Source organism: Colossoma macropomum, unplaced genomic scaffold, assembly GCF_904425465.1.
Source record: "Colossoma macropomum unplaced genomic scaffold, Colossoma_macropomum, whole genome shotgun sequence".
NCBI classification, from domain to species: domain Eukaryota; kingdom Metazoa; phylum Chordata; class Actinopteri; order Characiformes; family Serrasalmidae; genus Colossoma; species Colossoma macropomum.
This window is the reverse complement of record NW_023494788.1, coordinates 18,835,955-18,863,512: the sequence shown is the minus strand read 5'-3', so window position 1 is coordinate 18,863,512 and position 27,558 is coordinate 18,835,955. Positions and strand designations below refer to the sequence as shown.

General features: G+C 39.6%; 2 protein-coding genes across 3 annotated transcripts; one reads left to right on the top strand and one right to left on the bottom strand.

Annotated features, from left to right (window-relative positions):
• Positions 1 to 1,688: 1,688 nt before the first annotated feature.
• On the bottom strand, positions 1,689 to 4,840 carry hbegfa (heparin-binding EGF-like growth factor a). Of its 2 annotated transcripts, none has more exons than XM_036568730.1 (6): positions 4,586 to 4,840; positions 3,419 to 3,643; positions 3,142 to 3,331; positions 2,858 to 3,013; positions 2,584 to 2,669; positions 1,689 to 2,459 (listed from the first exon to the last, which is right to left on the bottom strand). In XM_036568730.1, exons 1-5 carry the CDS (start codon positions 4,623 to 4,625, stop codon positions 2,597 to 2,599), a joined length of 684 nt encoding a protein of 227 aa, XP_036424623.1. In that variant the 5' UTR covers positions 4,626 to 4,840; the 3' UTR covers positions 1,689 to 2,459; positions 2,584 to 2,596. The 2 variants fall into 2 exon arrangements, with proteins under 2 accessions (XP_036424623.1, XP_036424624.1); XM_036568731.1 differs by having other exon boundaries at positions 3,419 to 3,640.
• A 4,780-nt stretch (positions 4,841 to 9,620) lies between these two features.
• On the top strand, positions 9,621 to 27,250 carry rufy1 (RUN and FYVE domain containing 1). The gene is made up of 17 exons (XM_036568727.1): positions 9,621 to 9,963; positions 11,874 to 12,047; positions 12,150 to 12,267; positions 14,336 to 14,437; positions 14,542 to 14,665; positions 14,766 to 14,827; positions 16,611 to 16,746; positions 16,920 to 17,021; positions 19,298 to 19,414; positions 19,900 to 20,067; positions 20,312 to 20,409; positions 21,085 to 21,204; positions 22,930 to 23,059; positions 23,829 to 23,923; positions 24,026 to 24,074; positions 24,620 to 24,697; positions 25,791 to 27,250. The coding sequence occupies exons 1-17, from the start codon at positions 9,663 to 9,665 to the stop codon at positions 25,929 to 25,931; spliced, it is 2,115 nt and encodes a 704-aa protein (XP_036424620.1). The 5' UTR covers positions 9,621 to 9,662; the 3' UTR covers positions 25,932 to 27,250.
• The last annotated feature ends 308 nt before the right edge of the window (positions 27,251 to 27,558 follow it).

Sequence of the window (27,558 nt, the reverse complement as noted above, 5' to 3'; positions counted from 1 at the left end):
AGTTTTTAGAATGGTAGATATTAAACATGCTGTACATGGAAGATGATTCAAGAATATCGCAGAACTAGAAGTGTTCTGCAAGGAAGAGTAGGTAAAATTCTTAAAAGAACAACAGAAAGTCTCCAAGCTGGCTATGATAAGCATTTGGAAGCTGTGATATCTGCCAAAGGGAGTGTTAGGTACTGGGTGTTAAGTGTGCAAACATATGCCACAATGACTATTTTATTTCATTTTTTTTTTAGTTTATCAAATTTAAAGTAACTATGCATTAAAATGTACAGAAAAATGCTGCTGTTTAAAATGGTTCTTCTCATAGCTGTTCTTTTCACTTCCAAAATCAACAAAATGAAAATAATTTGGCTGGTGTACCTAAACTTTTGCATACAACTGTATGCCAACCTACATGGAGTACCAGAAAATATTATAATGTTCAGATTCCAAGAACTGATTCACATAGACTAAACTATAGTGTTGCCTTTCAGTCCAATTCAGAGCAAGCATTAAAAACGTTATGGCAACAGTAAATACTGGAGAACATTCCTGGAAATGGTTAGCTTGGGCCAAAGTGAAAAGCCCTGTGAGTCTATAGACTCAACAAAAGTTGGATTGGCACCAAACACACTTACATTCCTCTAACTACTTCTGTTACTGAGCCCTTGGGCAACAAACTTGGCCCCATTATACACCCCTGAGGTGCCCCATCTGCCCTTCCACTAAGGTTACAGTGAAAAAGAACAATAAGTGGCCTTACTGTGGCTAAATGAAGGGATAAAAGGAGTGGAAATGATCTCTGTCATGTGTGGGACGCCACAGTATGAATGCCATTGTGCCACAACGAGGAACAGCTTCAGTAGTCGAATCCTTTGACGGTGGCCTCAGCAGGCTTTGATCTTACCTTTCATCTCACAATGTGGCCTCTCATAAGCTGTTGTCACTCAATATGGTTACAGATGAGGAAGTGGTAGCGTTGTAAAAGGAACCTTGACCAGCATGGTGCTGGAATTATGGCCAGCACCCTTTCGAATGAATGGCGGTAGTCACGAAGAAAGTGTCAGAACGGTTAAACTTGATTAGCTGACTCAAAGGTTTTATGTGAACATAACTGCTTCGAGTCATTTCAATTGCCATAATGTTATTTTGTATACTTTGTGGTTTTGCCTTGAACACGAAAAAGAGGCCAACTTAAAGGAATCAATGTAATTGCTTTCCACACAACCATCTGGATAGACTACTTAGGCCTTACAATGTGATCATTTGAAGTGGTTTGCGTGTTTTTGGAAGCACACATTTGTGGAAGTGGACAACAGACGGGTCAGGATACAGGTGCTCTTTGAGTAAAAGACGTCATAGGAGCCTAAAGGCAGGAGGCATGATGTTTGTCTTGTTATATCAAAGCCTGGAAGATATATTTGTGTTATCATTCCCCCCTGCTTTTCTAAAATACAACTAAAATGGGAAACCAGACTCCAGACTCAGCTGCCTGCATGCGGAAGTGAGTCACGGAACTATGTTGGGCTGAAACATGAACAGATTCAACCGTTATGATAACTAAATTAAAACCATCATGGGATCTATGGACAGAATGAAATCTCTAAAGCTATAAAAAACATGGTTTCAGCAAATGAATGAGTTCTCATGGAGAGAAAAGAAATGAAATAAAGGAGGAAATAGAAGTCCAAGAAGTGGCGTTTTGTTTTTTGGTAGGTCATTTAATTCACATTCACAAATCAAGCAACAGACTGCATCAAGAGCATGAACACATTACTGGCCATGTACGTTCTCATTTTTCAATATAAACATTTATTTGAAAGGAAATGATTCATTTCTGGGCGAATTTAACACTGTCTGGAGGGAGAATACATTTCATGATGCCTCATCTAATACATCCGTGAAATATTAAAATAATTATTTCAAGGTTGTACCATATTACCCTATGTTTTTTAGTTTTTGACATTTTAATAAATAGCATTATTACACATAAAAATATTATGTAGAACCTTTCTTTTTTAAATACATGGTCAGGGTTGGACACTATTGGTATAAATCCAAATAAATATTAATAATATAAATAAATAAATTAAAAGACACTCACGAACAATATTTACAAGAGATAAAAAAAGGTAAAAATAATAAAACTGTGGACACGTCCGTTTATGACAATGAATGTCCCAACAGAGGCTGCAGTGCCAACTCTGAAGTCACTACTAAGGTCCCACTTGCTCCACATTGTTACAGTGCTTTATGTAGATCCAATGAGCCGATCCTATGACTTCCAGCCTGACAATCATGTTGGATTCTCTCCCGAAACATGGCAGCGAACCATATGCAGGGATACTATCCGACAGAGAGTGCACGACTTCGCTTTTCCACGCAGCCTTCTTTTCTAGCACACTGTGCTCTCCTTCTTGGCATTTCACTTCTCCTTTTTAATTCTGAGGTAGAATTTCCGCATGGTCTTCCTGAAATAAAGCAGACATGGAGGAGACCAAATGTCAGAGAGGCACACAACACATAGCATAATGATGACGGCATACGGGCCGGGACATTGTCTGGTGAACGTATGATGTGTTTGCTCATGCTCACCATGATCTGCGGCTTAGTGGTGCGGGGATACCTCAAGTTTAATCTTTTCCTCATTCTCTACATCATACGTGCCTCGCTTGTGAAACCTGTGGTTGACAACAAAAAGCAAGAGATGTTAAAGCCTTTAAATCAAGAGTTATTATTATAAAATACTTGAACTACTATGGAGCTAATATGTAACGGTGGGCCCATATACATAGCTTTTTTCATTATGGGTCTTGCAGTTCTCATTTGTCATAGTTCATATTCTGCATTTGCGGACTGAAAAACTGACCTGAGAGCCAACAGGAGGCCGATGATGGTGAGACACAGCGAGGACAGCACTACGGCCACCACGGCGAGGGCCGTCGTGCGGTTGTAACCTCCCTCAGGATTCCATACAGGCAGTGAGAAAGAGTGACATCTCTCCCCTGAGTAACCCGGGTTGCATCTGCACAGAAAAGAAAACGGGTCAGGTTTATGGATAATGCCACTTCATAGTGGTGGTGCCAAACAAAAGCAAATACAATGGGAATAAACAGAATGAAGCACGAGATGTGATGAAGGCAGAGCACTCACATGCATGAAGGGCCAATCTTCTTCAGGTACTGGCACGTTCCATGGATGCAGAAGTCCTTATATTTCTTCAAGCATGGGTTTCTCTTCTTGCCTTTTCCCTTCTTCTTGCCTTTTCCCTTTCTCTCAGTATCTTCAGGCCTCTCCGCATTCAGAACAGTGCTGGGGTCTTTAGGTTTGCTTGAAAATGCAACTGCAGGGGTAGAAAAGGCTTATTTCAGCAAAATGTGGAAAACTAAAAAGAAAGTTAATTAAAGACTAATTTTATTTGTTAGATTACCTTGGGGCATCTCGTAATCCCCCGACAAATCGTATTCGTCTTCTTCATCATCATAGTAATACTCCGGATCCTCCTCCCCGTTGTAATCCGTGAGCTTGCTGTCCTCGACAGGCCGTTTCTCGTTCTGCGCCTCAGACGTACGTAACAGGTGAATCACGGTTGCTTGTGCGGGCTTCTCGCTCTCATACCTGTCTATTGATGCACAGCTCACCAGAGCGAATGCTGCTGAAAAGAAAAGAGAGGGACGTTTAGTTCACTTGACTTTGGTCAACCTGATCACTCAGTCTGGTGCTCACCAAGTTTGCTCCAGGCTAAGCCACATACTCACCAATCTCAAGCTGTCGTGTTTGTGCAGATCAAGATCAAGAATCATTAATATGGTTATAATTATGAATCTGAAAAACTCTGTCTGCAATTGGATACCAGCAGAGAGGACTTTGGTTTATGGCACTGGCAACGTGCCAAAAGCAACTGCTGACAGAGTTTTGTTAAGTTTTTGGGTTTTTTTCCCCCGCATATAACAGACTGAAGCTGTGGGAGTAAATAGAAAAGAAAAGGACAAGAAAAAACGGATGTTATTAAGTAGAAAATAGGAAATTTCTTTTTTTTTTTACCCCGCCTTCGGGTCCTAAGTTCTACTACACACTTCCATGACCTAAGAATAACTCGGCCGGTTTGCATTGTGGTCCAAGTAGTTACTGAATAGTAAGTATGTAATAAGCCTAGGATTTTAAGGAGTTAAATAGGTTATATAGTGTGGAGCCCTACAGGGCAGTAGGCCAGATTTACTTGCATGCACAGACACTGATCTAATGCATGAACACATGGGTCAAAAATAAATAGATCATGTTACATAAAGAATATTCTTAAATAGGTTGATGACCAACTGAACCACATTGTTGCCATCTAAGAAAAGGCCATTAGACAACGGTGGCTAGTTTTAGCAGTAAAAAAACACAGCACTGCTGGAGTGATATGAAGTGGGCTTCATATTCACCAGCTTTATTCGAATTTTTCCGTTCCACCTTAAATGGTGCAGCAGGTCCATTCTGGCACTTAAGGTTAGAAAGCGCCAGAATGTAACCGCTGCACCATTTAAGGTGGAACGGGAAAATTCGAAGGAGAAGCTGAACTCAGCCTCGTCTGGATAGATAATGGTCTACTTACCGAGAACATGGGCGAGAAGAAAAACTCCAGAGAACTTCATAATGTCCAACTTGTATAGGAACAGTTGTGAAAAAGACGAAAAAATGTCCGCTTAATAACTTAAAACTTCTTTTAGGTAGAGCGTTAGTCCACACAGGCAGTCCTGACTGTAATCCGGAGATGTTTCCACCCTGTTGTCAGCAGGCAGACAGGCAGACAGGCGGACTGACTGACTGAGCGAGAGAGCCGCGACAAAAACCCGCAGCTGCCCGAGAACGAGCATTTAAATACACGGAGACACAGCAGCGGACAGCCACGCCCACTTAAAAGCACAATAAAAGTCCCTCTGTGTCCAGAGCTCTCCCAGTAAATGGTCCTACATGGCAAGTCTATAGGAATTAAAAGGGAATTCCACAAATTTTTCAAAATTACTCAATTATTCAGTCCTTGAGATGTAAACAAAGTAATTCAGAGTGGTTTGATGTGAAATTGTTCATTGGTAGAGAAATGTTACAGACTTCTTTACAGTGGTGTTGATAGGAACCAGGAGACCAGACATCTTCAACACAAATATAGCCATTTTATTTACTATCCAAAACCACCAGTGACCCTACGTGTGACTTCTGAGTTTGTTTTTAAAAAATGATGAGGTTAAAATAGTCTAAATCTAAAAATATGTGCCATGTATGTACCTCTCTGCCATAAATGGATTAAAATCAATGGATTAATATACATTTTAAGCCAAAACTTTATCACAAAACTATCCAAAAATGCATAAGACAGCGTATATCTAACCTCTTCATGTAATAACTTTCCATGAGGGAGCTTTCAGAGGCATCAAACTCTTCATACGTCTGTTTCTTATCACCACCACTGTGAACAATTCAGACTCTGTAAGTTTCTCTATAGCAGGGCACTTCACACCAAACCACTCTGCATGACTTTGTTTACAACTGAACCATTTAATTAGATTTTTGTGAAAATCAGTGAAGTTCCCCTTAAAAAGGGAGTTTGCCCTCCCTTCCCTTTGCTGCAGTAAAAGCCTCTGCTCCTCTGAGAAGGCCTTACACTGCATGTTGGAACATTGCTGTGAGTATTTGATTGTATTCAGCCACAAGAGCATTAGTGAGGTCAGGTACTGGTGTTGGATGATTAGCTCTGGATCACTCAGCTCATCCCAAAGGCACTGGATGGAGCTCCATCACTATAGAGAACACAGTTTCACTGCTCCACAGCCTGCACAGTAAGAAGCAAGTTGAGTTAACTGAACTTCCAATAATAAGTTAACAGAACAGTAATCTGTGTCAAACATGTCTACCGACATATTATTTGAAGTTCAGTTAAATAAAACATTTAAGGCAGCTCGGTAAGTACGTTCTTTTTATGGAGACTATACAAGACAAGTTAGTTACCAGGTCACCTTAAAAATTCCAGTTAATTGCACTCCTAATAGTAAGCTAACAGCAGAAAATATGTGTTTTAAGTTCTACTGATGTGATATTTGAAGTTTAATAAACTCAAAATTTTAAGGCAGCCCAGTAACTAACTTTTTTGAGTTAGACAATTTTTTAACAGTGCATACGTCAGCAATGGGTGCACCTTAAAATAACTGAATTCAATAATTAGAAGGGGGTTCTGGATACATTGGCATGATGTACAGACACTAATTTAACTCTATTTTAAAATAGCATCAGGAGCAGCAAAAACAACAACAATTATATCACACAGATCAGCAGGGAGACCAAGGATTAATTATTTATGTAATGCTGATATGTAGACTTGCAGTGAAAATGATTTATAAATATAAATGTATACATACACACACACACACACACACACACACACACACACATTACCTGTGACCTCAGTAAGACACAGTATGTCAAACACTACATGTGCTTCTGTCATGTAAAAGAACAGAGGTGCCTTATTGAGCTGCAGTATATGCAGGAATGCTGCCACCTAGTGAAGATGTCATGAATCTCTGCGTCCTCTCAATCCTCACACTCTTAAATGTGTGTATGAATATTCTTTTTGTGCAGCCATATAAAAGGCCTGTTTTGATTTTGACGGTTTTTTGTGAAACCAGTGCATTTACATATATCCACATATTCAGTCTACAGCGGTTCAGCTTTCGTGCTGAAATTATACGTTTTAGCACAGACTGCAGCCAATCACTCCGAAAGGCACAGTAACAAAAAACAGCCTGTTTAATTCTAAGAGATAAAAAGTTCTTAAATGTTTGAAACATTTGTTTTAAATATTTACAAATGCTTTCAGTATTTACATACTGTAGTGACCCACTATTGGCTGGCGCTGGCACCGAGAGACTCTGGAGGTGTGGCTATGCAGACGGCCACACACAATGGCTCATGGAATGTGCACGGCCTCCGACAAAGGTACTTGTTGTTGTTAATGTTGTTGTTTGTTAGTTTAAAGTTACGTATAAGTGTTACTTGTGTTGCTCTGTGTTGGGGAGCGGGGTTATTATGTGGGTATTTGTGTTAGGGGTTGGTCACTGTCAGGGGGAAGCTGGTGGCTAAAGGTGACCTACCTCACGATTACAGTGCTCTGTTTGGGCCTTTCTGCTGGTGTGTTGAGTAAACAGTGCTTCTTGCAGCAAAAGCATGGCCTTTCCTGTTTCTTCTTTTGTCAATTTCACAACATGTAAAGAGGCACTCTTGCCAAAATGAACAGTTTAACTATTGTTACGTGTTGTAAACATGTGTACTTGCCTTCTATAGCTGCGTCACAGTGGTCCCAAAAGTGAGATTTTTAGGTTGATGATGACTGAGGACATCTGATGATCTTGTAATGTAAATGGAGAAAATGAATGGTATACTTACTTCTGGACATAGAGCAGCTGAAAAGAAGTAGGCGGCCACTTTTCAGCTCTGTAAGGAGTGTTTCAGTCTGGACTGCTTTTTGAATTGAGAACAGAGCTCTTTCATATATAACCGTCCTAAAGGCACAATAACAAAAACAGCCTGTTCAATTCTAAGAGATAAAGAGACGTTCACATAAAAATGAAGTAAAAAAAAAAAACAAGCTGGCATCAGTGAAGAATATGACACAGGAAACATTGCGCTTGGAAGGTGAATGTTTGTTTACTGTACGGGTTGCAAGAGAGAACCACCACTCAGCGCTGCTCCAACGTCTGAACCTGCAGACCGGTCACTTCTAGCCAAACACTTTCACCTAACTGTAGGCTTTTATACTGTTCTAACTCCCTCATAGCCCAACACAGAATAGCACAAACAACATGGGCACATCTTAAACTTAACACCAGGAACTTATTTAAAAAGAAAGTCTTTCCTACTGCGAACACAACACTTCCCAAGAGCCTCCTTGCACGGTCACTCTGCATAGCCACACCTCCCACACTCCTATAGTAGTATGAGCCAGTAGCGGGATGCTACTTAGCCCCCCTTCAAAGTCAGCCAGCCCAGTAACCTCACAGAGTTTGAGCAGAGTCTTTGGGGCACATAGGGGCATGACGTTCTTCCCCAGTTACTTCGCAACAGAGGTTTCAGAATGTCTACCATCTCTGTAAACACACGGTAATGGCGCTGTCTCCGCTGCTTTCCGCTTTTTGTTGCCCACCGTGCCAGCAATGCCAGCAAAGGTGCTGCCCATGTACACTGGAGTCCCATGTCTTACCCTTGGCCATCTATGCCACCAGCCCCTGCTCAAAACATTCCTGGGGGCTCAGGGTTGCTGAAACAGCTGAGATAGAAGGCAGGTCACTTCTAGCCATACACTTTCGCCTGATGGCATTAACACTGTACTAACTAACCCACAGACCAGCACAAAGCAGCAACATGGGCACATCTTCAACTGAACAACATCGACTTATTTCAAAATAATCTTTCCTACCGCCAACATGGCACCTGCCAAAAGCCTCTTTGCATGGTCACTCTGCATAGCCACGCCTCCCACACTCCTCTGGCCGCACGAGCCAGTAGCTGGACGCTACAGTATGTTATAGTGAACCTACAAGACAAGAAATATTGGATATAGGGCCTTTAACTGGTAGAGCATGGATCACTCCGTTTACCAGTTAAGATGATTTTAACACTAAGATACTTTTTGGGAAACTGGGCACTGATTGGTCACCACTCAGCTCATTTGCATAGAATTAATCCAGAATGAAAGAGAGTAAAGTGAGCAGGATATGCATCTGTGCTTTGTTTTGTCAGATATTTGAGTACATTCTCATCTATTGTCATTTCTAGCATAGTTATTACAAGTTTTATTTGAAGTAAATCATCAAAAATACTCACACCTTCTCTTGTCCCTGCTTGTGTGGGCCCAACTGAACGCCTATGTCAGCAATGGATGCACCTTAAAGGGGAAATCTACCAAATTTTCAAAATGTTTAAATAGTTAAATAGTTGAGATATAAACAAAGTCATTCAGAGTGGTTTGATGTGAAATGCTCCATTCAAGAGAAACTTACTGAGTCAGAATTGTTTACAGTGGTGGTGATAGGAACCAGACGTCTGAAGAGTTTAATGCCTCTAAAAGCTCTCTCACAGAAAGTTGTTACATGAAATGGTTATGAATACACTGCTTGATGCCTGACACATTGTTTTATGATAATTTTGTGATAAAGTTTTGACCTAAAATGTCTTGTTACTCCATTCATTTTAATCCATTCATGGCAGAGGGGTACATGATGGGTGTTTTTAGACAAAATAATCCCCATAGAAAACTTATTTTTTTCAAATTTATCACTATGTTACCATCATCAACATTACATATAAAAAACTTGACACGTGTAGGTTCACTGGTGGTCTTGGATAGTAAATAAAATGGCTATATCAGTGTTGTAGACATCACCACCACTCTAAGAATATCAGTCGGTATGTTTCTGTACAACAAACTATTTCAAATCAAACCACTCTGACTTTGTTTACCACTATGACTTTGTTTACACACTAAATCCCACTTTAAAGTAGCTGAATTCACTGATTACTGAAGTACATCGTCATCTGTAGTTTTTTCTCCCCTGGTAAATGTTTTGATAGATTACTCTATCCTGACATCGTCTGGCGTATCGGTAAATGATTACTCTGGCCTGCCGTCATGTGGCTAGATGCGGAAAATGGCTGACGAAGACCAAAACAGTGAAGTTCAAAACATCGATGTTAAAGAGGGAGAATCTGCAGAAGCCTCCGCGGAGCAGGACTCTGTAGCGAGGGAGGAAGATGGTGAACGGAAGGACAAACCTGCCGACGGGTCTTGGTCGGCGCCGATTCTGTCTTTGGCTCGAAAAGCCACGGAGACGCTGAGCAGTGTGAACACTTACGGCTCTGGTTGGAGGAGCTCAGGCTCGGTGTCTGAGCAGAGCTCGGCTCCTCACAGCGACCCCGACAGCTCTGACACTCACAGACCTGGTAGAGAAGCTTCAGCAGCCCTTATTTACCTCTTTTCCCGCCGCTGTCGCGTCACTCTTTTTTGCCAGGCAGTCTGTAAAGTGAGCTATAGTGAGCTAAAGCTGGGCAATATGATATGGCCTTTTTTAATCGTTATTTCGATAAATTACATCACAGTGTGTCACAGTACGCTTATCTGAGCGTTTCGTGGAAATCCCCAGTACTTAAAAATCACTTTCGGACTAACGAGGCTTCTTGTTCGCATTTTTCCCGTTCCACCTTAAATGGTGCTAAAGTTACATTCTGAAGCCAACTTCAGCCTCGCTTCTAGCTGACTGAGGGTGGGCAATGTGACGATATTTATCGTTATCGTGATACATTACGTCACTACGATTTTCTGAGCACTACAGACATGTTTTTAATTACAAAGTGAGCATAATTAGGCCCGTTTAACTGGATTTAGTGCAGTGCATTTTGTAAAATACTGAATAAAAAGAATTAAAGTTGTAGGATTATTATTATTATTATTATTATTATTATTATTACTGTAGTATTTGTAGCTGCACTACACTACAGGCTCTGTTTTGTCTGTTCCAACCTAGTAAATCTTGTGATGCATATCTTGCATCTCAAAAATGTCTTGAAGTATCATGATATAGTATTTTTGCCATATCGCCCACCCTTATTTCCAGCTGTATGTTTGATGAAAAAGAGAGCATAATTTGTCCTGTTTAATTGGATTTAGTGCAGTACAGTGTGTGCAGTTTTGAATAACAGTGACTGGATCAGTAGTTTTTGATAGTATTTTTAAAATGTATCTGTTCTAACTTGTCAGATGTCAGAAAAAAATAAGTATCTTGAACATGGTGTATCATAAAAACTTTCTATTACTTTTTTGCCTTATTGCTCTCTTCTGCTTCTGACTTACTGGGTAATAGTGCATGTTTTTAAAATATTTTTCAGAGATAAGTAGGCAGATTTTGGTGTTTTTGTGAAGTAATTTAAAGGTAATGTAGGGTGCAGAAAATTACCCCCATCATTTTCCAAAGGACTTAGAAAATGTGAAAAATGTCAAGCAGTGCTGGGTGAAACTGAACTCGAGCTTCCTGAGTGCCACTACTCTTAAAGGGAATTTCCATAGTCATTCCCGTTGGCAGTCTACCACTCGTGCTCTTAGTCAGCAAGCAGAACTTGCAGAAGGCCAGTTTTCTCACAGCATTTGTCCCACCCATTGGAAATAACATGATTGGTTAATTCCTTTGTCACTTCTTGTTATGTTCATTGTTAGTCTAACACATTAGGCCTTCAGTTCACCTCCGGAAGTCCTAACCAATGAGAGACCTCGCTTGGCTGTGTCTGCCTACATACCACAGGAAAACTAATCCCAGTTGGATAATTTTCTGTTGGATGTTTCAAGAATGAAACCCTTAAGTTTACAACCAAACTTAACTATGAAAAAAGAGTATTACTACAACACTTGCAGAGCAATTGCACGCATGATGAGTACATTTTGGTAAATGTTTTAGGATAAATACATTTTTGGTAACTTAAAAGACACCATAATTTGTGTAGTAACCTAAGAATGTCTTGTTAAACAAGACATGAAGGTGATTTTTAATCTTACTTTAGAAGCATACAGGATTTCGCAAATATTAAAATCATTTTACAAAACTCTGAAAACTGGAAAATAATGGATTTTTGGAGGAAATTCCTTTAAAGCTGAGTAGATCCCAGTGACTGTAGCCTGGCAGGCAAGACAGAAAGATGATAATAACAAGGTTGCTTACTTCAGAACAAAATCTCAAAACCTCTGTCATTAATGTACTTTATGCTTTGCTAGTTTACTCACCTACATTGTATGTCATATACACAGTGAATGAGGAATATATGGCTACGGTGTTAACCTATATTGTTGCACTTTGTCTTTGTAGCCATGAAGGATCCCATGTCTGTGGAGAGGTCCAATCTATTAAGCATGATGAAGCTCAGCATAAAGGTCCTGATCCAGTCTTCCCTCAGCTTGGGACGGACGCTGGACTCAGAGTATCCACCTCTGCAGCAGTTCTTTGTGGTATTGGAACACTGCCTTAAACACGGATTGAAAGGTGAAATTTGGTTTCAAAGCTTGAAGGAATGTTTAATCTGGGTGTGCATTTTGTCAGCGCTGCGTGTAAAATTAACTCTTTTTTTTTTTTTACTCTGTGCAGTGAAGAAATCCTTTATCGGCCAAAACAAATCTATCTGGGCTCCTTTGGAATTGGTGGAGAAGCTGTGTCCCGAGTCTGCTGACCTTGCCACAAGTGTACGAGATATGCCTGGACTCAAGTAAGTCTCCACCCATGTTGATATCTTCTGTGTATCTTGAGTATGCAAATGTTTCTGGAGTACAGAAGTGTCTGCAGTGTTCTGTAATTGTGCTGGGACCTTATGCAGCACTGGAGAATGTGATACTGTGAAATTTAGAGGTCGGTTCAGTTCAGTTTTATTTTTCGCCATTTCAATAGATTTACATTGAAATTTAAATGATTTGTAAGCTTGACCAAAAAATTTAAAGGGCCCATCTAGTAGATTTTTCTTGCATTGTGTGTTTTTCCTTCGTATCCACTTCTGATGTTTGTGCGATTCTATGCACTAAAAAGAGTCATAAGACTATTTTAATTTACCATTTTCCAACTTCTTTTTTGTGCTTTAATTAAGCATGCCTTTAAATAAATTGATAGATTCAGTGCTAATGGGCAGGTCTGAACTGCTGTTGGCTGAATAGGCAGATATATGCAAATGTGCTGCATATAAAGGCTGTTTTTTTTTGCAGCTTGGCATCCATTTATGGACTGTAGAGCGAAAAGGATGTTTTGAAACTCTAACAGTGTTTTAACAGGAAATTGTTCCATGATGTTGGGCCCTTTAAAAGACTTTCAAACCATAAAGCACAACACCATCTATAAAGGGGTAATAAAAACAGCATACACAGCATTGCACAGTCGAGTCATGTCAATCTGAAACGGAAGTCTCAGGCTATATTGCATATGGCTGTTTCATTGCTTATAGCTCTTTATAGTGTCCTCAATCAATAAAGTGTAAGTCCATTATCTTGCAGCTGCACTGTTAATAATGTGTGCTGTGCTTAGATAAACTCTTATTAAAGGGGATTTCTTAAAGGGGAGTTTTTTTTTTAATCTACATAGTTAAATGACTAGGGTGTAAATGAAGTCATTCAGAGTGGTTTGGTGTGAAATGCTTGGTTCTAGAGAAAAGTATAGAGTCAGAATTGTTTATAGTGGTGGTGATAGGAACCAGACATCTGAAGAGTTTAATGTCTCTAAAAGCTCCCTCACAGAAAGTTATTACATGGAATGGTTGCAAATATGCTGCTTAATGTTTGAGATCATTGTTTTATGATATTTTTGAGATAGGATTTTGGCCTAAAACATATTTTTTTAAAAACATTGAAGGTATACAGTTACAGGCAGGGCGTTGTAAACCAAATAATCTCACAGGTCATTTTGTGTACCGAATAAAATGGCTCTGTTTGCTTTGTATAAATCACAAGGCCTGGTTCCTCTTACTGCAACTATAAAGAAATGTGAGTCTGTAAGTTTTTCTGTAGTTTTTTTTACAGTGCTTTCAATGACTATGTTAACATCTAAACAAGTGAATTATATATGCATTTTCAGTGTAATGCCTCTGTAAGTCTACTTATTGAAACTCTGAGCACATGAACACATTCTAGAGGAATATATCTCCTTTGTGAAGGGGAGATCGGTTCTAACAACCCTCCTCGCAGGATGCACTACTCTCTCCTGGGAAATTAAAATTGTCACACTGGCATATCAGTCATTGAGTTATTAAAAAAAAAACTTTCTGTAGTACATCTATAAAAGTTAGGTATGATACTATTCCCATAACATTCCTAGTCAAGAGTCACAATTGTTTTTCTGTGCACTTGAAGGTTGTAATTTGATAATTACATAATTAATTATATAACCATGTTTGTAATTTGATAATTGCATAGTTAATTATATAATTAGCTACATAATAAATTACATTTATGTTCTGCATTTACATTGTGTCAGTGAAAATTCAATTGTCCACTAGCTTTTTACGTTAGTTTCAAAGCCAAACACATGGCAGAAATTTGTTTTTTTTTTTTAAATGCTAATTTTGACTTTTTATCAAAATCAAATCATAATAAAATATCTGCTCTTGTGTACTTAGGACCTCAAATGTGGTGTGGATTGCTTGTTGCTTGTTTAGATTCTCAGCTTCTTAGCTTGTTTCCATGAACTATAAGTGAGAAATAATCAGACAAAAAGTTAGAAGAGGGGTTCATGTCTTCTACACTATGGGGGAACCTAGGAAGTTTGAAACAAACGTCCCTCTTTCTCTCTCACAGGACAGGACTTGGGCGAGCTCGGGCCTGGCTGCATTTGGCCCTCATGCAGAAAAAAGTGGCAGATTATATGAAGGTTCTGATAAACAGACGAGATCTCCTGAGGTGAGAGTAAAACTGAACCTGTTTAGTGCGCCAAGATTTTATTGCTGGTTATGATCCTGTAGGCGATCCTGTCATATTTGTATTTCCATCTCTGTCTCTGTCAGTGAGTTTTATGAGCCTGGAGCTCTGGTAATGGAGGAAGAGGGGTCCGTTATCGTTGGTATGCTGGTCGGTCTGAATGTGATTGATGCCAACCTTTGTGTGAAAGGGGAAGATCTGGATTCTCAGGTGAGTCACACAGACCTGCATGCTGCTGCTTTTGGTCTGTTTTCATGGGGGTGTTTTATTCAGAGTGCACTTGTTAACCAGAGTCGTCTCGATGTTGTAGGTGGGCGTCATCGACTTCTCGCTGTATCTAAAGGATCCACAGACAACCGAGAACACACAAGAGTGAGTAGCACTGTTACACCAAGCATTACACTACTGTTCAGAAGTTTGGAATTACTTTGTTAATCTAATTTTTTATTATTTGATTAGATAATTTACGCAATACAGATTAAAATATCGTAAACAAGACCTTGAAAGACATTTTTAGATGCTTCACTCCATATTTAAGGTTTGTGAACAAACAGGAATCATTAATAAATAATATAATGTAATTACCTATTTATAGTCATTTGTTGTCCAGTCATCTACCTCGAGGTTTGATCTACACTTTTCACGTATTTTGAATTTTAAATGTATTACTACCTTGATGTCTGTGTTTTGGAGCCTTTTCAGTCATTTTAGCTTTCTGTAGCTTTGTTCATCATTCTGGACACATCTAACATTTCTCATTTTTTTTAAACCTTCCTAGAAATTAATTGAGATGCAAGAGGCTGAATAGTAAAGCAGCATTCACACTACTGCGGCACAAAGTTTTTTGCTTCCATGTCAGTCATCAAAGTTATGACCTACTGTGCTTTGACCCAGTAGTGTGTTGACCTTTAAAACAGCCAGTGGAATTAAGTTGTTTTTTGGCATCCACTTATTATGGACAGTGAAGAAAATGTCTAGTCTGTTCTTCATGTTTTCTTGAATCATAAAGTCATCAGTTAAAAATGTGTTTATGGATTGTGTGAATTCCTCAGATGGGTGGTTTTGCTGCCTTAGGCACAGGAATAGTTCATTTTTACAGTTGTACAGGGTGGCATGCGATGTGCATTTGCTGCATTAGTGTGAATAGTGTGACATCATAATCATTATGCACATGTATCTGCAAAAAAAAATGTTTAATTAAAGTACAAGTTAATTCATTTTTCAGGAGATATTTCTCAGGAGATTGGATGCAAGATAATCCACTTGCATAAGTAAGGAGAAAGTCAAAGGAAAATAAGTGAGAATAAGGAGTTTCTGAAACTGATTAAAAGCTGCAGAGTAAATGGGACTCCTAACAATCACCTGCAAGACCTGGTAGACCACCAAGACTGTCCCCATTAGATAAACAGCACTTAATGTTTTCATACAAATAAAGAAGCAACTTTCCATTTTGCACATTGCTAATGCAGAAATATCATAATGTTGTTGAATGGTGCATTCTTTAAAGCTCTCAATAATATATTATATATGTACATAGCTGCTGTTGGAACAAAACCTTATTTTTCAGTTTTTATCATAATTTGAAAATGCCTGTTGCCCTTCACATTGTGTGCAAATTTCGTGAGAAATGGACCAAAAGAGATGACCGAAAATTACTTGGGGGAAAAAAGTCTGGATTCATTGACTTACATTAAAAGTAAAGTATATTTTTTCCTTATCATTTTGGATATAAGAGGTTTTTTCTCCAACAACAGCGACATATATGTAGTAAAAAGGGATGCTTTGCACTAGTGGTCTCATATCCCCTCTTGTCTCATACCACTGCCTCTTAGCTCTGAACTAGAATGGGTTTTGAGTTTTTACTTCTGTGTTGTCACTTGCGTGGTGTCAATGGGTCATTGATTTTTTTCAAGTCTATTTTATAACAGTATACTATGTGTTGTTAAGTGTAATAACATGTTTTTGATTCAAGAATAAAATGGGGAGAGATTAGTGTAACTTTCCATTGGGGCAAGTCACATCTCATGGGTCAAAGGTGGGACACTCTGCATTAAAGTATTTGCATCTTGACTTTAAATGAAAAGACTGATGATAATCCGTGTTCTTCTGTGGCTCCCCTGCCTTAAGCTTTACTTACTGTTTTTTCTGTTGTCAGTGATTCCAAAATGACTGCGATTCTGGACCAGAAGCACTACATAGAGGAGCTGAACCGCCACCTGAGCTGCACAGTGACTGACCTGCAGGCCAAGATGGATTCGCTGGAGAAAACCAACTGCAAACTCATAGAGGAGGTCAGATCATCTGTGTCCTTCACACCAAGCGTGTGTTTGCCTAAGTAAAAAGCGGATGGAATGCTCTTATTCATTCTGTCGATATGATTCGATGCCCCAAGCAGCTGTCTTCATTCATCACCATTAGCACCTATGTATATTAGCAAAGCTGAAACGTTATGTGTGCTGTGCAGCTGTCAGCAGCTACAGACAGGATCAACGCCCTGCGGGAGGAGCAGGATCAGCTTCGGCAGGAGAACACCAACATCCTCCAGAGTAGCCAGAGGAAAGAGGAGGTAGGACTCAGAATAAAGCTGAGACTGCATTACACAAGTTCTGTTTCGATTTTAGGAGTGATATCATATGACATCATCATGAAGTCATGTCATGATGAGCTTTTCTGAGCATATTGTGGGTATCATTATGAGTACTTAAATGAGCAATTTGGCCTAAAACTAGTATTTATGTGGTATTCTATTGCGCAGCACTGCATCCATCAGCCTAAACAGTTTGACAGAATTCAGTTTTGTGTCATATTTGTGCTTTCAGCAGTCAGAGTTCTCTCACTACAACACCCAACCTGCGTTACTTAAATATGTCATACAACCATTGGGAATCCAAAAATGCTCTGATATAGAGGCTAAAAATTGCAGAAGTGAGATTTAGTTTCCTAGCAGTAACGTTAGATATGTGGCTTCCTACTATAGTCTTTAAACATAGTATCATTTAAAGTACAATGATAAACTAAATCTCTCTCAACAATTATGGCATACCTGTATTTAATACTTTGTGCAGCCTCACTTTGCGAAGATAACGGCTCCGAGTCTCTCCTATAATGGTTAATGACACTGGAGAACACATGGGAAGTGATCTGAGACCATTCCTTCATATAGAACCTTTCCAGATCCTTCAGATTCTGAGGTCCACTCTGTAGACTCTCCTCTTCAGCTCATCCCACGTGTTTTCTGTGGGGTTTAGGTCAGGGGACTGTGGTGGCTATGGCAAAACCTTAATTCTGTGCTCAGTGAACCATTTTGTTTCGGTTTTGAGGTGTGCTTTGGATTACTGTCCTGCTGGAAGATCCCAATTATGGCCCAGTTTAAACCTCTTGGATGAGGCAGTCAGGGTTTGATTTTATTTCTGCTGGTACTGGAGACCGTGATACCATGTATCTGAATAAACTATCCAGGGCCTTTGGGAGAAAAAACAGCTCCACATGATCACAGATCCACCACCATACTTCAGTGAGGAAGAGGTACTTTTCTGCATGGCTGTCCAAGCCAAACTCACCTCTGATGTTTGTTGCCGAAAACCTATTTTGGTCTCATCTGACCAGATCACGGTCCCACTGAAAGCTCCAGTAACATTTGGCAAACTGTAGAAGCTTAAGTCTGTTGGACCAGCAGAGGTTTCTTCTGGCAACCACCCAAACGACTTGTGGTTGTACTCTCTGAGCTATTGTGGCCGCACTGTAAGAGGTGAGTAGGTGTGTTTACAACAGATGTAGTGATGTTTACATTTTTCATTTTGACTGGAGTGCCTCCGTATGCAGGGTTTGATTGTGGTTTGGGAGACTTTCTGACCCCAACTAATAGAGCTAACTAATGTCTGCAGTTCCCCATCTGTGGTCCTTGGAGATTCTTTGTCCATTTGATCCATCCTCCTCTCTGTGCGTGGCGTCAGTATAGACATGCATCCTCTTCCCGGCAGATTCATAACGTCTCCAGTTGTTTTCACCTTCTTAATTATTGATCTGATAGTAGAAATGGGCAGTTTCAACTGTTCACCTATCTTCTTGTAACCAATTCCTGATTTGTGCAGCTCAACAACCTTTTGTCATACATCACTGCTGTTTTCACTGGTCTTTTTCATAACGATGAACAACTGAAAGAACTTGTTTCATCTTATGTACATTCTTAAGTGAAACAGGAAGTCATGACTGAGCATATAAATGTCCTTAATCACTCAAGTGGACTTAAAAACATAAAATATGAACAGGAATTCACTTCAGTTTTACTCAAGATTTCACTCTTGAGAACTCTTGAGGTGCTAACAATTGTGGCACACATAGAAGAAAAATATGTATTTCATGGTGAGATTAGGAGTGTACTTTACACCTACAAGAAATATCAGTGCTAGATTATGATTAATATCACATTTATTAGAGAAATTAAAATGTGCTTTTCATTATATATTCATTACACATTGTTCTTATCAAAAATGTGATTCTTTTGGGAAGAAACTCATTAGAAAGAGCATAAGTGAGCCACAAGGAAATGCTGAATAAAATATGTTTTTTCATATCATATTTTTTGTCATATCGCTCACCTCTTTCTGATTATAGCCAAGATTCACAATCATGCTGAAATGTAGATACAAAGTTTTGATCCGAAAGGGACGACACACATTTTTAAAATTTTGGTCAGTTTAGTTCAGCAAGTTACAAGTTAGTTTGTGATCCCCGAAAGTCGTGTGAGGTGCAAAGGCAGAACGTCCCCACTCTGGATTCTGCTGCTGATGCTAGCAGTGCACATTGTATTTTACACCTATTTTGATCTGCCTGTTTGTCCAGGTGACTCTGCAGGACAGCCAGGTGGAGCTGGAGACCTACCGGCAGTCACGGCAGGGTCTGGACGAAATGTACAACGTGGTGTGGAAGCAGTACAAGGAGGAGAAACGCATCCGGCAGGTCTGTCAGTCCTGCTTTTTTTTTCCCCAGAATCTTTCCATCAGAGCCAGTAAACTCTATTATTAACTACTTTTTCTATTTTTCTTCCATGATTAGTGCATTCTTTGCAATATGGATATTGCAATAGGCTGCCCAAATGTATTAGCAATCAGTTTAGGCCTTTTTTGAGCAACCTGAAAATAACTCCCATAACAAGTGACATTCTTGTCAAATTCTGTGAGTTGATTTGTCTGCTAGCGGCTCCTTTGTGAGGTATTTTGCAAATTAACTGGTTCTGATCATTGAAAGTTTATAAAGAACATTCTGACTGAATTATGCAGAAAGGTCCATTTAGTAAAGTAAACATAAATAAATGTATACGTTTACGTTCATTTAAATTTAATCATAAGTATGAAGTAATAATGGACGTATTCAGTTATTAAGTAAGTATATGGTATGATTAATTACTATCATGCAAATAACATGGTGGTCTGTTCTCCTTGCAGGAGCTGCAGAAGGAACTGGAGCTGCAGGTGGGCCTGAAGCAAGAGATGGAGGTGGCCATGAAGCTGCTGGAGAAGGACATTCATGAGAAACAGGACACGCTGGCAGCTCTGCGGCAGCAGCTGGACCAGGTCAAAACTCTCAACCTGCAAATGTTCAACAAGTCGCAGGTGTGTTGATACGCAAAACGAGTCTCAGTATGGCAGTTTAACAGTTTGGTAAAATTGCACAGATGTGATCCAGGAGGGCTGCGAATTTTTGTTTGTCCTGCTATCACATGCCTCATTATGAATGGCTTGATCATTAAATAATGGGTTGAACATTTGAACACCTCTTATTTGAATTTGTTTTTTTGGTGTTTATTACTTCAACACCAATACTCTTTCTCTGTCTCCCCCTGCTGGCCGACTTAAGGAGGCTGACAGAGTGGTCCAGAAGAAGGACGAGGAGGCGGTGAGGTTAGAACAGAAGATGAGTCATATGGAAACAGCTATGAAGGAGCTGGAACTGAGGTGAGGATCAGAGGTTTATTATAGATCAACAGAAGCCTCTTTTCCACTGTAGGGCTGAATGATGATGATGCACAGTTGCATCAGAAGTTTTGATGCTGGCATGGACTGCTGTGAACACCTACAGTCCAGTTCAGTGTTTCTTTTAAAGTCAAGGGTATTAATAGGAAATTTGTCCCCCAGAAGAAGTTGGAACATTGCTGTGAGGATTTGGCTGCATTCAGTTACAAGAGCGTTAGTGAGGTCAGGTACTGATGTTGGATGGTCAGTTTTGGATCACTCCAGCCCATCCCTCAGGCTCATGTGTGGCTGCTCCAGAGCGTAATTGAACAGCTGTGTTAGCAATGGGTGCACCTTAAAGTAGTTGAATTCACTTATTAGAAGGACTGTCCAGATACTTTTGGATATATAGTGCTAGTAATTTTAAAAGTGGCATTAGAATTTTGCTCTCTGTGCTCAGAACCTGTTTGGCCCTACACTGAAAAAACAGCTAAATCCTTACTGCAGGGTTCTCCAGTCCTGCTACCCTATGGTGCACCCCCTGCTCTGACAGAACTGATTAATGTCATCTGTTGTTTATCAAGCTAATTATGCGCTGACCCCTTTGTGTTGGCAGAGAGTGTTTTACAGCCTTAATCCCTGTTTGATGCCAATTTCAGTAAAACTCTGTATGTGCAGGTTGCAGAACTCTGAGAGTCAACGGAAGAACACGGAGCAAGGCCAGAAGGATCTGCATTCAGAGATGAAGGAGACAGTAGATACTTTGCAGAAACGGCTGACCGATCTCGACGTGCTGAGGTACCAGGAGCCTATAGCGGTGTGAAAAAGTATATGCCCCCTCCTGATTCCCTCGGTTTTTGCAGATTTGTCACACTAAATGGTTTCAGGACCTCACCCAAGATATAACATAAGACAAGGAGAGCAAGCAGACACAAAACGATTTTTTAAACGATCATTTCATGTATTAAAGAAAACAGTTTTGCAACAACTCTATCACTCATGTGAAAAAGTAATGCCCCCCCCTCCATTTGTTGAAAACAAATGCTGTGTATAACTGGAGGTCAGTCTTTCACCTCCTGTAGAGGAATTGTGCCACATAATCTGCCTGTTCATGGTCTTGCCACAGCATCTCAGTGGGCTTGTCAGGACTTTGACTAATCCATTACAAAGGTATGTTTTAATTCAGTACTGGCTGGCAGCAGTCAAGCCTGGATGTGTCTAGTTGAATTGATCCAAAGTATCAACTAAATTTGGTTAATTGTATGGTTGAATAACTAAGAGGACAGTTTTTTTTTCACACCATGGGCCAGTTGTTGTTGGATAACCTTTTTCCTAATAAATGAACGATTATTTATCAGCTGCATTTTGTGTTTACTTAGGTTGTCTTTGTCTTAGATTCAATTTTGTTTTAAGATCTGTGGGACAAATCTGCAAAAATAGAAGAAATCAGGACTTTTCACTGTACTGTATCTATTATACCAGTGGTTCCCAACCCTGGGATTGAAGTACCCCCTGCCCGGCTCCCAACATGTGGGACCAAACTGATAAGTTTAATTAAATTAAATTAACAAGCCCTTCTTAAAATGACGGGTGCGCACACTACCACTAGCACTTTAAAGGGATCCTAGACCTGGAAATAGTAACATTGATAACACTGTAAGACCAGTTAGCATCATCTTTTTTGGATAATGCTAATTGGCCTTCTCTCAGCTTTCATTCAGTTTAAGCAGCATTAACATTTTTGTGAAGTATTAATTTTAAGAGGAATTCCACGGATTTTTCAAAATTTCTGCATAATTCAGTCATTGAGATGTAAACAGTCATTCGGAGTGGTTTGATGTGAAATGATTTACTGTCAATGAACTTACAGATTTATTTACAGTGGTGGTGATAGGAACCAACACAAAACACTTCTGACTTTTCATGTATTGTTAAACATGGTAAAATAGTAGTAAATCTGGGAAATTAAGCATTCTTTGGGGACTCTTTCTCCCTGCTTGTGCCCCTCCGCCGTGAAAAGAACAGATCATTTCACACCACACTACTCTAAATGATTTTATTTGACCTGAATTATGCAGAAATGTAGAAAAATCTGTGGAACCCTTCTTTAAGGCAGGGCTGTCCAAAGTGGGGCACACGGACCAAAGTTTGCTACTCCCTCATCCAAAGAAACGTGTTTTAATACTGTATATAATTTTGTTTGGTATTAGTGTGATGTAATACAAAACATGCACACATATACACATTAACATAAATAAGGACAAAAAGTCCTTAAAAGCTACCTTTTGTATTTTTGGTTTTGTAAGCACCCCTACTTTCATGTATTGTTACAGGAAAAACACTTATATTGCATGTATCTGGCATGTTGATAAGTGGCGACTACTAGTTTCCATTCATAGTAATGTTAGCAGTTTTGTATTGTTCCTTTAACAGGCTAGCTTTGCTCTTTCCTTGTTCTGACCCTTTGGCTTGCCTGCACTGTGGTCATGCTGTGGAACCATGATATGCTTGTGTGTTCCTCAGGTCAGGACTGGAGGCAGAGCTGAGTAAAGAGAAGGAGCAGAGGCAGAGCCTGCAGAGAGAGCTGCAGCGTGAGCAGGACAACACCGCTGAACTGCGCACGCAGATGCAGCAGCTGCAGGGCCTGCAGACGGTCAGACTCAATCACACATCATCGCTTTCATGACACCATGCAGTAGCAGTAACCCTATCTTAATGTTTCATTAATATACACTTCCCTATGAAAAGTCTTTGGACACAAAAACACTGTTAGTCCAAAAGTATTGCGGTACCCCCCATCCCCACCCCCCAGTTATTAAATTTAGCTATTTTAATGTGCACCCATTGCTGACAAAGGTGTTGAATTGTGCACACAGCTTGTACGATCTCCATAGAAAAGCATTGACAATAGAATGGGACACTCTGGAGCAGCTGAACGTGAGCCTAAGGTCACCATGCCCAGTGAAAAGTCCAATACCTTTGGGATGGGTTGGAGTGATCCAGAACTAATCATCCAACATCATTAGCTGACCTCACTAACTCTTGTGGCTGAATACAATTAAATCCTCACAGCAATGTTTTAAACTCCAGCGTCCCAAGCAGAGTAAAGGCTAGTACTTAAGCTAAAATGGGAGCAAACTCCCTTTTAATACCCCCGATAGCTGATAAAATTTTGGATGAGCTGGTGTCCACAAACTTTTGGACATATTGTGTCATTCAGAAATGCGCAAAACAGTAGGTCCAGTAATTGTTGATACATTATGGAAAGGTTCATCACTAGTCTCTGATAATGTGGCGGTAATGTAACCTGATCATTTTATACCCTTTATTACTCGATTAGTACAAACTCACCCCAGTTCTGGATTTGATTTGGTACAACTGGTTTGGAAGCTTCCTCTGAAAATGCGATTTGGTTCCAACAGGAGCTGCTGGATCTGCGGCAGGAGAAGAAGCAGCTGCAGCAGCTGTGTGAGGAGCAGGAGCAGGCCCTGCAGGAGATGGGCCTTCACCTCAGCCAGTAAGGCAGACTGCTATACTCTAATATGCACAGCTGACTTTAAATTACTGTTCACATTCAGATATTTTTGCTGTGTCACTTATGCTGTGCTGTTGCCTCCAGATCCAAGCTGAAAATGGAGGACTTTAAAGAAGTCAACAAAGCTTTGAAGGTGAGGCCAAATGTAGCGTGAGTATGTAGAGGAATAATGTTTTACTGTCCTAAGATCAAAACAATGTAACTACTTCAATTATAATCAGTTACAAAACTGTTGGTTTGCTTTTTGTGTTTCATTGTGGTTATAATTTCATAATTATGCACAAATTAAGATGCATTGAATTCAACCACATTTGAGCTTTATCTGTCCTACTTCACAGACCAGTAAAGTCAATATGATTCAGCAGTCTCTTTTTAAAGAATGCCACTGGTATTTTTTGATCCACACTCTGTATTGCTGATTTCTGCATTGAGCTCAACTGGTATACCAGTATACTGGTGCATACCAGTTATTAATATTTTGGCAAGCAGTCCAGTTTGCTGCGCAGAGAATACTGTCTTGATGTCAGAGCTTAGATGAGGTTGGATTTTTGCAGTTGTGGCTATACATTCTGTCACACCTTAACACTTATATGTTGTTTTCAACCCCCCCTTTGGTGGTCACAAAACCTGAAATATTTCTTCCTTTTGTTTTCCTCACAATCTTTTCCACCTCTTCAGGGTCACGCCTGGCTGAAAGATGATGAAGCCACACAGTGTAAACAGTGCCAGAAGGAATTCTCCATATCTCGCAGAAAAGTAAGCAACACTATTATTTAGCCCTGTATGGTTACGTCCGGGTCTGCATTCAAACTTGTGTGTGTAATCCACTATTGAAGCTGAATTAGTTTTACCAGAGTAGGTTGTGTAACGTAATGTATAGAATTTGATCGGCAGATAGCTGGCTTGGATGCTCATGTCAGCTCTACGCCACACAATGACATTATTGGTATCGGTAGATTTTATTACTCCATAAGAGAGGGGTGGATTGGATCAGGGAGCTCCAGGTTTAGCCAATTAAATATCATCCACTCCATAGTTATTACTGTCAGACTGTAAAAACTACACACACTGCAGATTCACACTGGATTAAAATCACTCCATGATTATTACTGTCAGACTGTAAAACCACACACTGCAGATTCACACTGGATTAAAATCACTCCATGATTATTACTGTCAGACTGTAAAAACTACACACACTGCAGATTCATACTGGATTAAAATCACTCCATGATTATTACTGTCAGACTGTAAAACCACACACTGCAGATTCACACTGGATTAAAATCACTCCATGATTATTACTGTCAGACTGTAAAAACTACACACACTGCAGATTCACACTGGATTAAAATCACTCCATGATTATTACTGTCAGACTAAAAACCACACACACTGCAGATTCACACTGGATTAAGGTCACTGTTGCCATCAGAGTGTAAAATATACACATTGCAGATTCATACTGGATTAAAATCACTCCACAGTTAAGACATTCAGACTGTAAAAACTACACACGCTTTAGATTTATTCTGGATAAAAATAACCCCAGTTGCGACTATCACACTGTAAAAACTATGCATAATGCAGATTCATACTGTCAAGTAAAATGACAGACCTTGTTCATAATCATTAATAATTACTTTAAAGCATACTTCATGTGGTTAATTAGCTGTTTTAAAGACTGAGCCCAACTGATTCAGGCTTGTGCAAGATTGGAATAAAAGCCTTCAGCTAGATCAACCCTTTGTCAATAAAAGATAGTAAAGTCAAAATAGTGGAACTCAACAGTAACAACCAATTACAACTCCGAAAGAGCTTAACTCCACTGTTGCATCCTCTCTTGTAGCACCATTGTAGAAACTGTGGGGACATTTACTGCAACAGCTGTTCCAGCAACGAACTGGCTCTGCCGTCGTACCCCAAACCAGTCCGCGTCTGCGACATCTGTCACTCCCTTCTTCTTCAGAGGAGCTCCACCAGCTCTTGACATCGCACGGCCTCCCGAAAACGAAATGATCATGTGCAGCACAAGCTAATTGACCTAACCGCTTATTGGTGATTTGTGGTATTTTGAGACTAACACGATTAATATATGCATTAGCATTTTATGGGGCTATCGGCTTCCGTTTGTCTGAGACTTTTTTAGCCAGCAGGCGCTACAGTAATTGCAGAATTATATGCAAAGTAATTTCTTCTACATGGAGAATGTGATCATTTTTAAGAATATTCTATTGCACAATGTCTGCTATGATTTGTTGTACCCGCCCCCCCCTTGTTAATCTCCATTTTAGGGAGAGTACTAACTAAAATGTTTGAACACTTCATTGTAGCCTGCCAGGGTGAGAACTGTTTAAGAATGTCAGTGTTTTCAATCATGTTTCCTCTTTTCTAATTGTGAATAAGAATAATAAAAAGTGCTTTTCTTATTTTTAAAGCTGCGTTCTGTAAGATTTGAAACACTGCCTACGACATGCAACACTATTAAAACACGCCTGTTGGAAGCTCGTTTTAAAACCTCGCCTGTTAAAACCTCTCGTTTTAAACGTTGTTCTAGCCGTTTTTAAGAGTTGTTTGAATCTGAGAAGCTGCTGTAATAGCAACAAATTAGAGTAAGAATCTTACAGAAGGCAGCTTTGATTAGACTGATGATTGTACAGGCAGACATTAATACTAATCTTAATACACGCAGGCTGAATGGTTATAAAGACTTCATTGTACATGTTTTTACCATGAGCTTACTTTGTGCATGCCAGTATGCTTAATTTAGTTACATTTCAGAACATGGGACCAACCATAAAACAAATGATGCAAAGTTTAAACAAAGGCTTTCATTCTTTAATTTGTCTCTGTTTTGTGTCCCAAGGACATGTTGATTTGTATAATAGAAGGAAAGGTTGATATGGAGATGACTGTAACTGGTTCCAGGCTGTTCTAACATGTTCACACTTGCACATGTTTACTGCTATCAACAACAACAACAAAAAAAAATAAAAACATTTTTTAAACAAAACCTCTGTAAGTACAAAAGCCTATTTTAGAATGAATGATCATTTCCTGTTGTAGCCCATGCAACAGTTTTCTACACTGTTTAGAAAGTTGCAATCATGTTTAAAACGTCTGGAATTTTTTTAATATAATTGTAGATTTGAATAAACACTGCCCCAGCAAAATCAGTCCATGTGTGCAAAACGAAAACTCAGACAATAATCCATTCTGTGCACCACACTACCAAAACAAACAAAAAACAAAACAAAACAAAAAAAAATTGATAACAGAGGGAGAAAAGCAAGCTATCAAACACAATTACCACATGCATCTAAAGCCAGAGCTGTACCTCCCTCTGCGTTCCTGCAAACATGCTTCACAACAGTACAGAGCTTCAGCTTCTCACTGTAAAACAAAACTTTTTCCAAAAGACGAGGAGACGGTCACATTTGTGCATATAAAAACATCTAAACTGGGTTACAGGGACCTCTCCACTTTCTTAACACACGCAATGTGCAGAACTTTCAATATTATGACCAAAAGAGGGAGAAAATGTTCAGGTAAGTCCAATTTGTCATGGTTCTCTCTTTGTAATATCATTCAGATAAAGTAAAAATAGGAGAACATTA

Coding starts and splice junctions, on each gene's coding strand:
- hbegfa (XM_036568730.1), bottom strand. CDS start 4,625: ATGAAGTTCTCTGGAGTTTTTCTTCTCGCCCATGTTCTCG. Junction 3,644..4,585: donor TCTTCTCGCCCATGTTCTCG/GTAAGTAGACCA, acceptor TTTTCTTTTCAG/CAGCATTCGCTCTGGTGAGC. Junction 2,670..2,857: donor GGCCTCCTGTTGGCTCTCAG/GTCAGTTTTTCA, acceptor TGTCAACCACAG/GTTTCACAAGCGAGGCACGT.
- rufy1 (XM_036568727.1), top strand. CDS start 9,663: ATGCGGAAAATGGCTGACGAAGACCAAAACAGTGAAGTTCAAAACATC. Junction 20,068..20,311: donor AAATGTTCAACAAGTCGCAG/GTGTGTTGATAC, acceptor GGCCGACTTAAG/GAGGCTGACAGAGTGGTCCA. Junction 24,075..24,619: donor AAGTCAACAAAGCTTTGAAG/GTGAGGCCAAAT, acceptor CCACCTCTTCAG/GGTCACGCCTGGCTGAAAGA.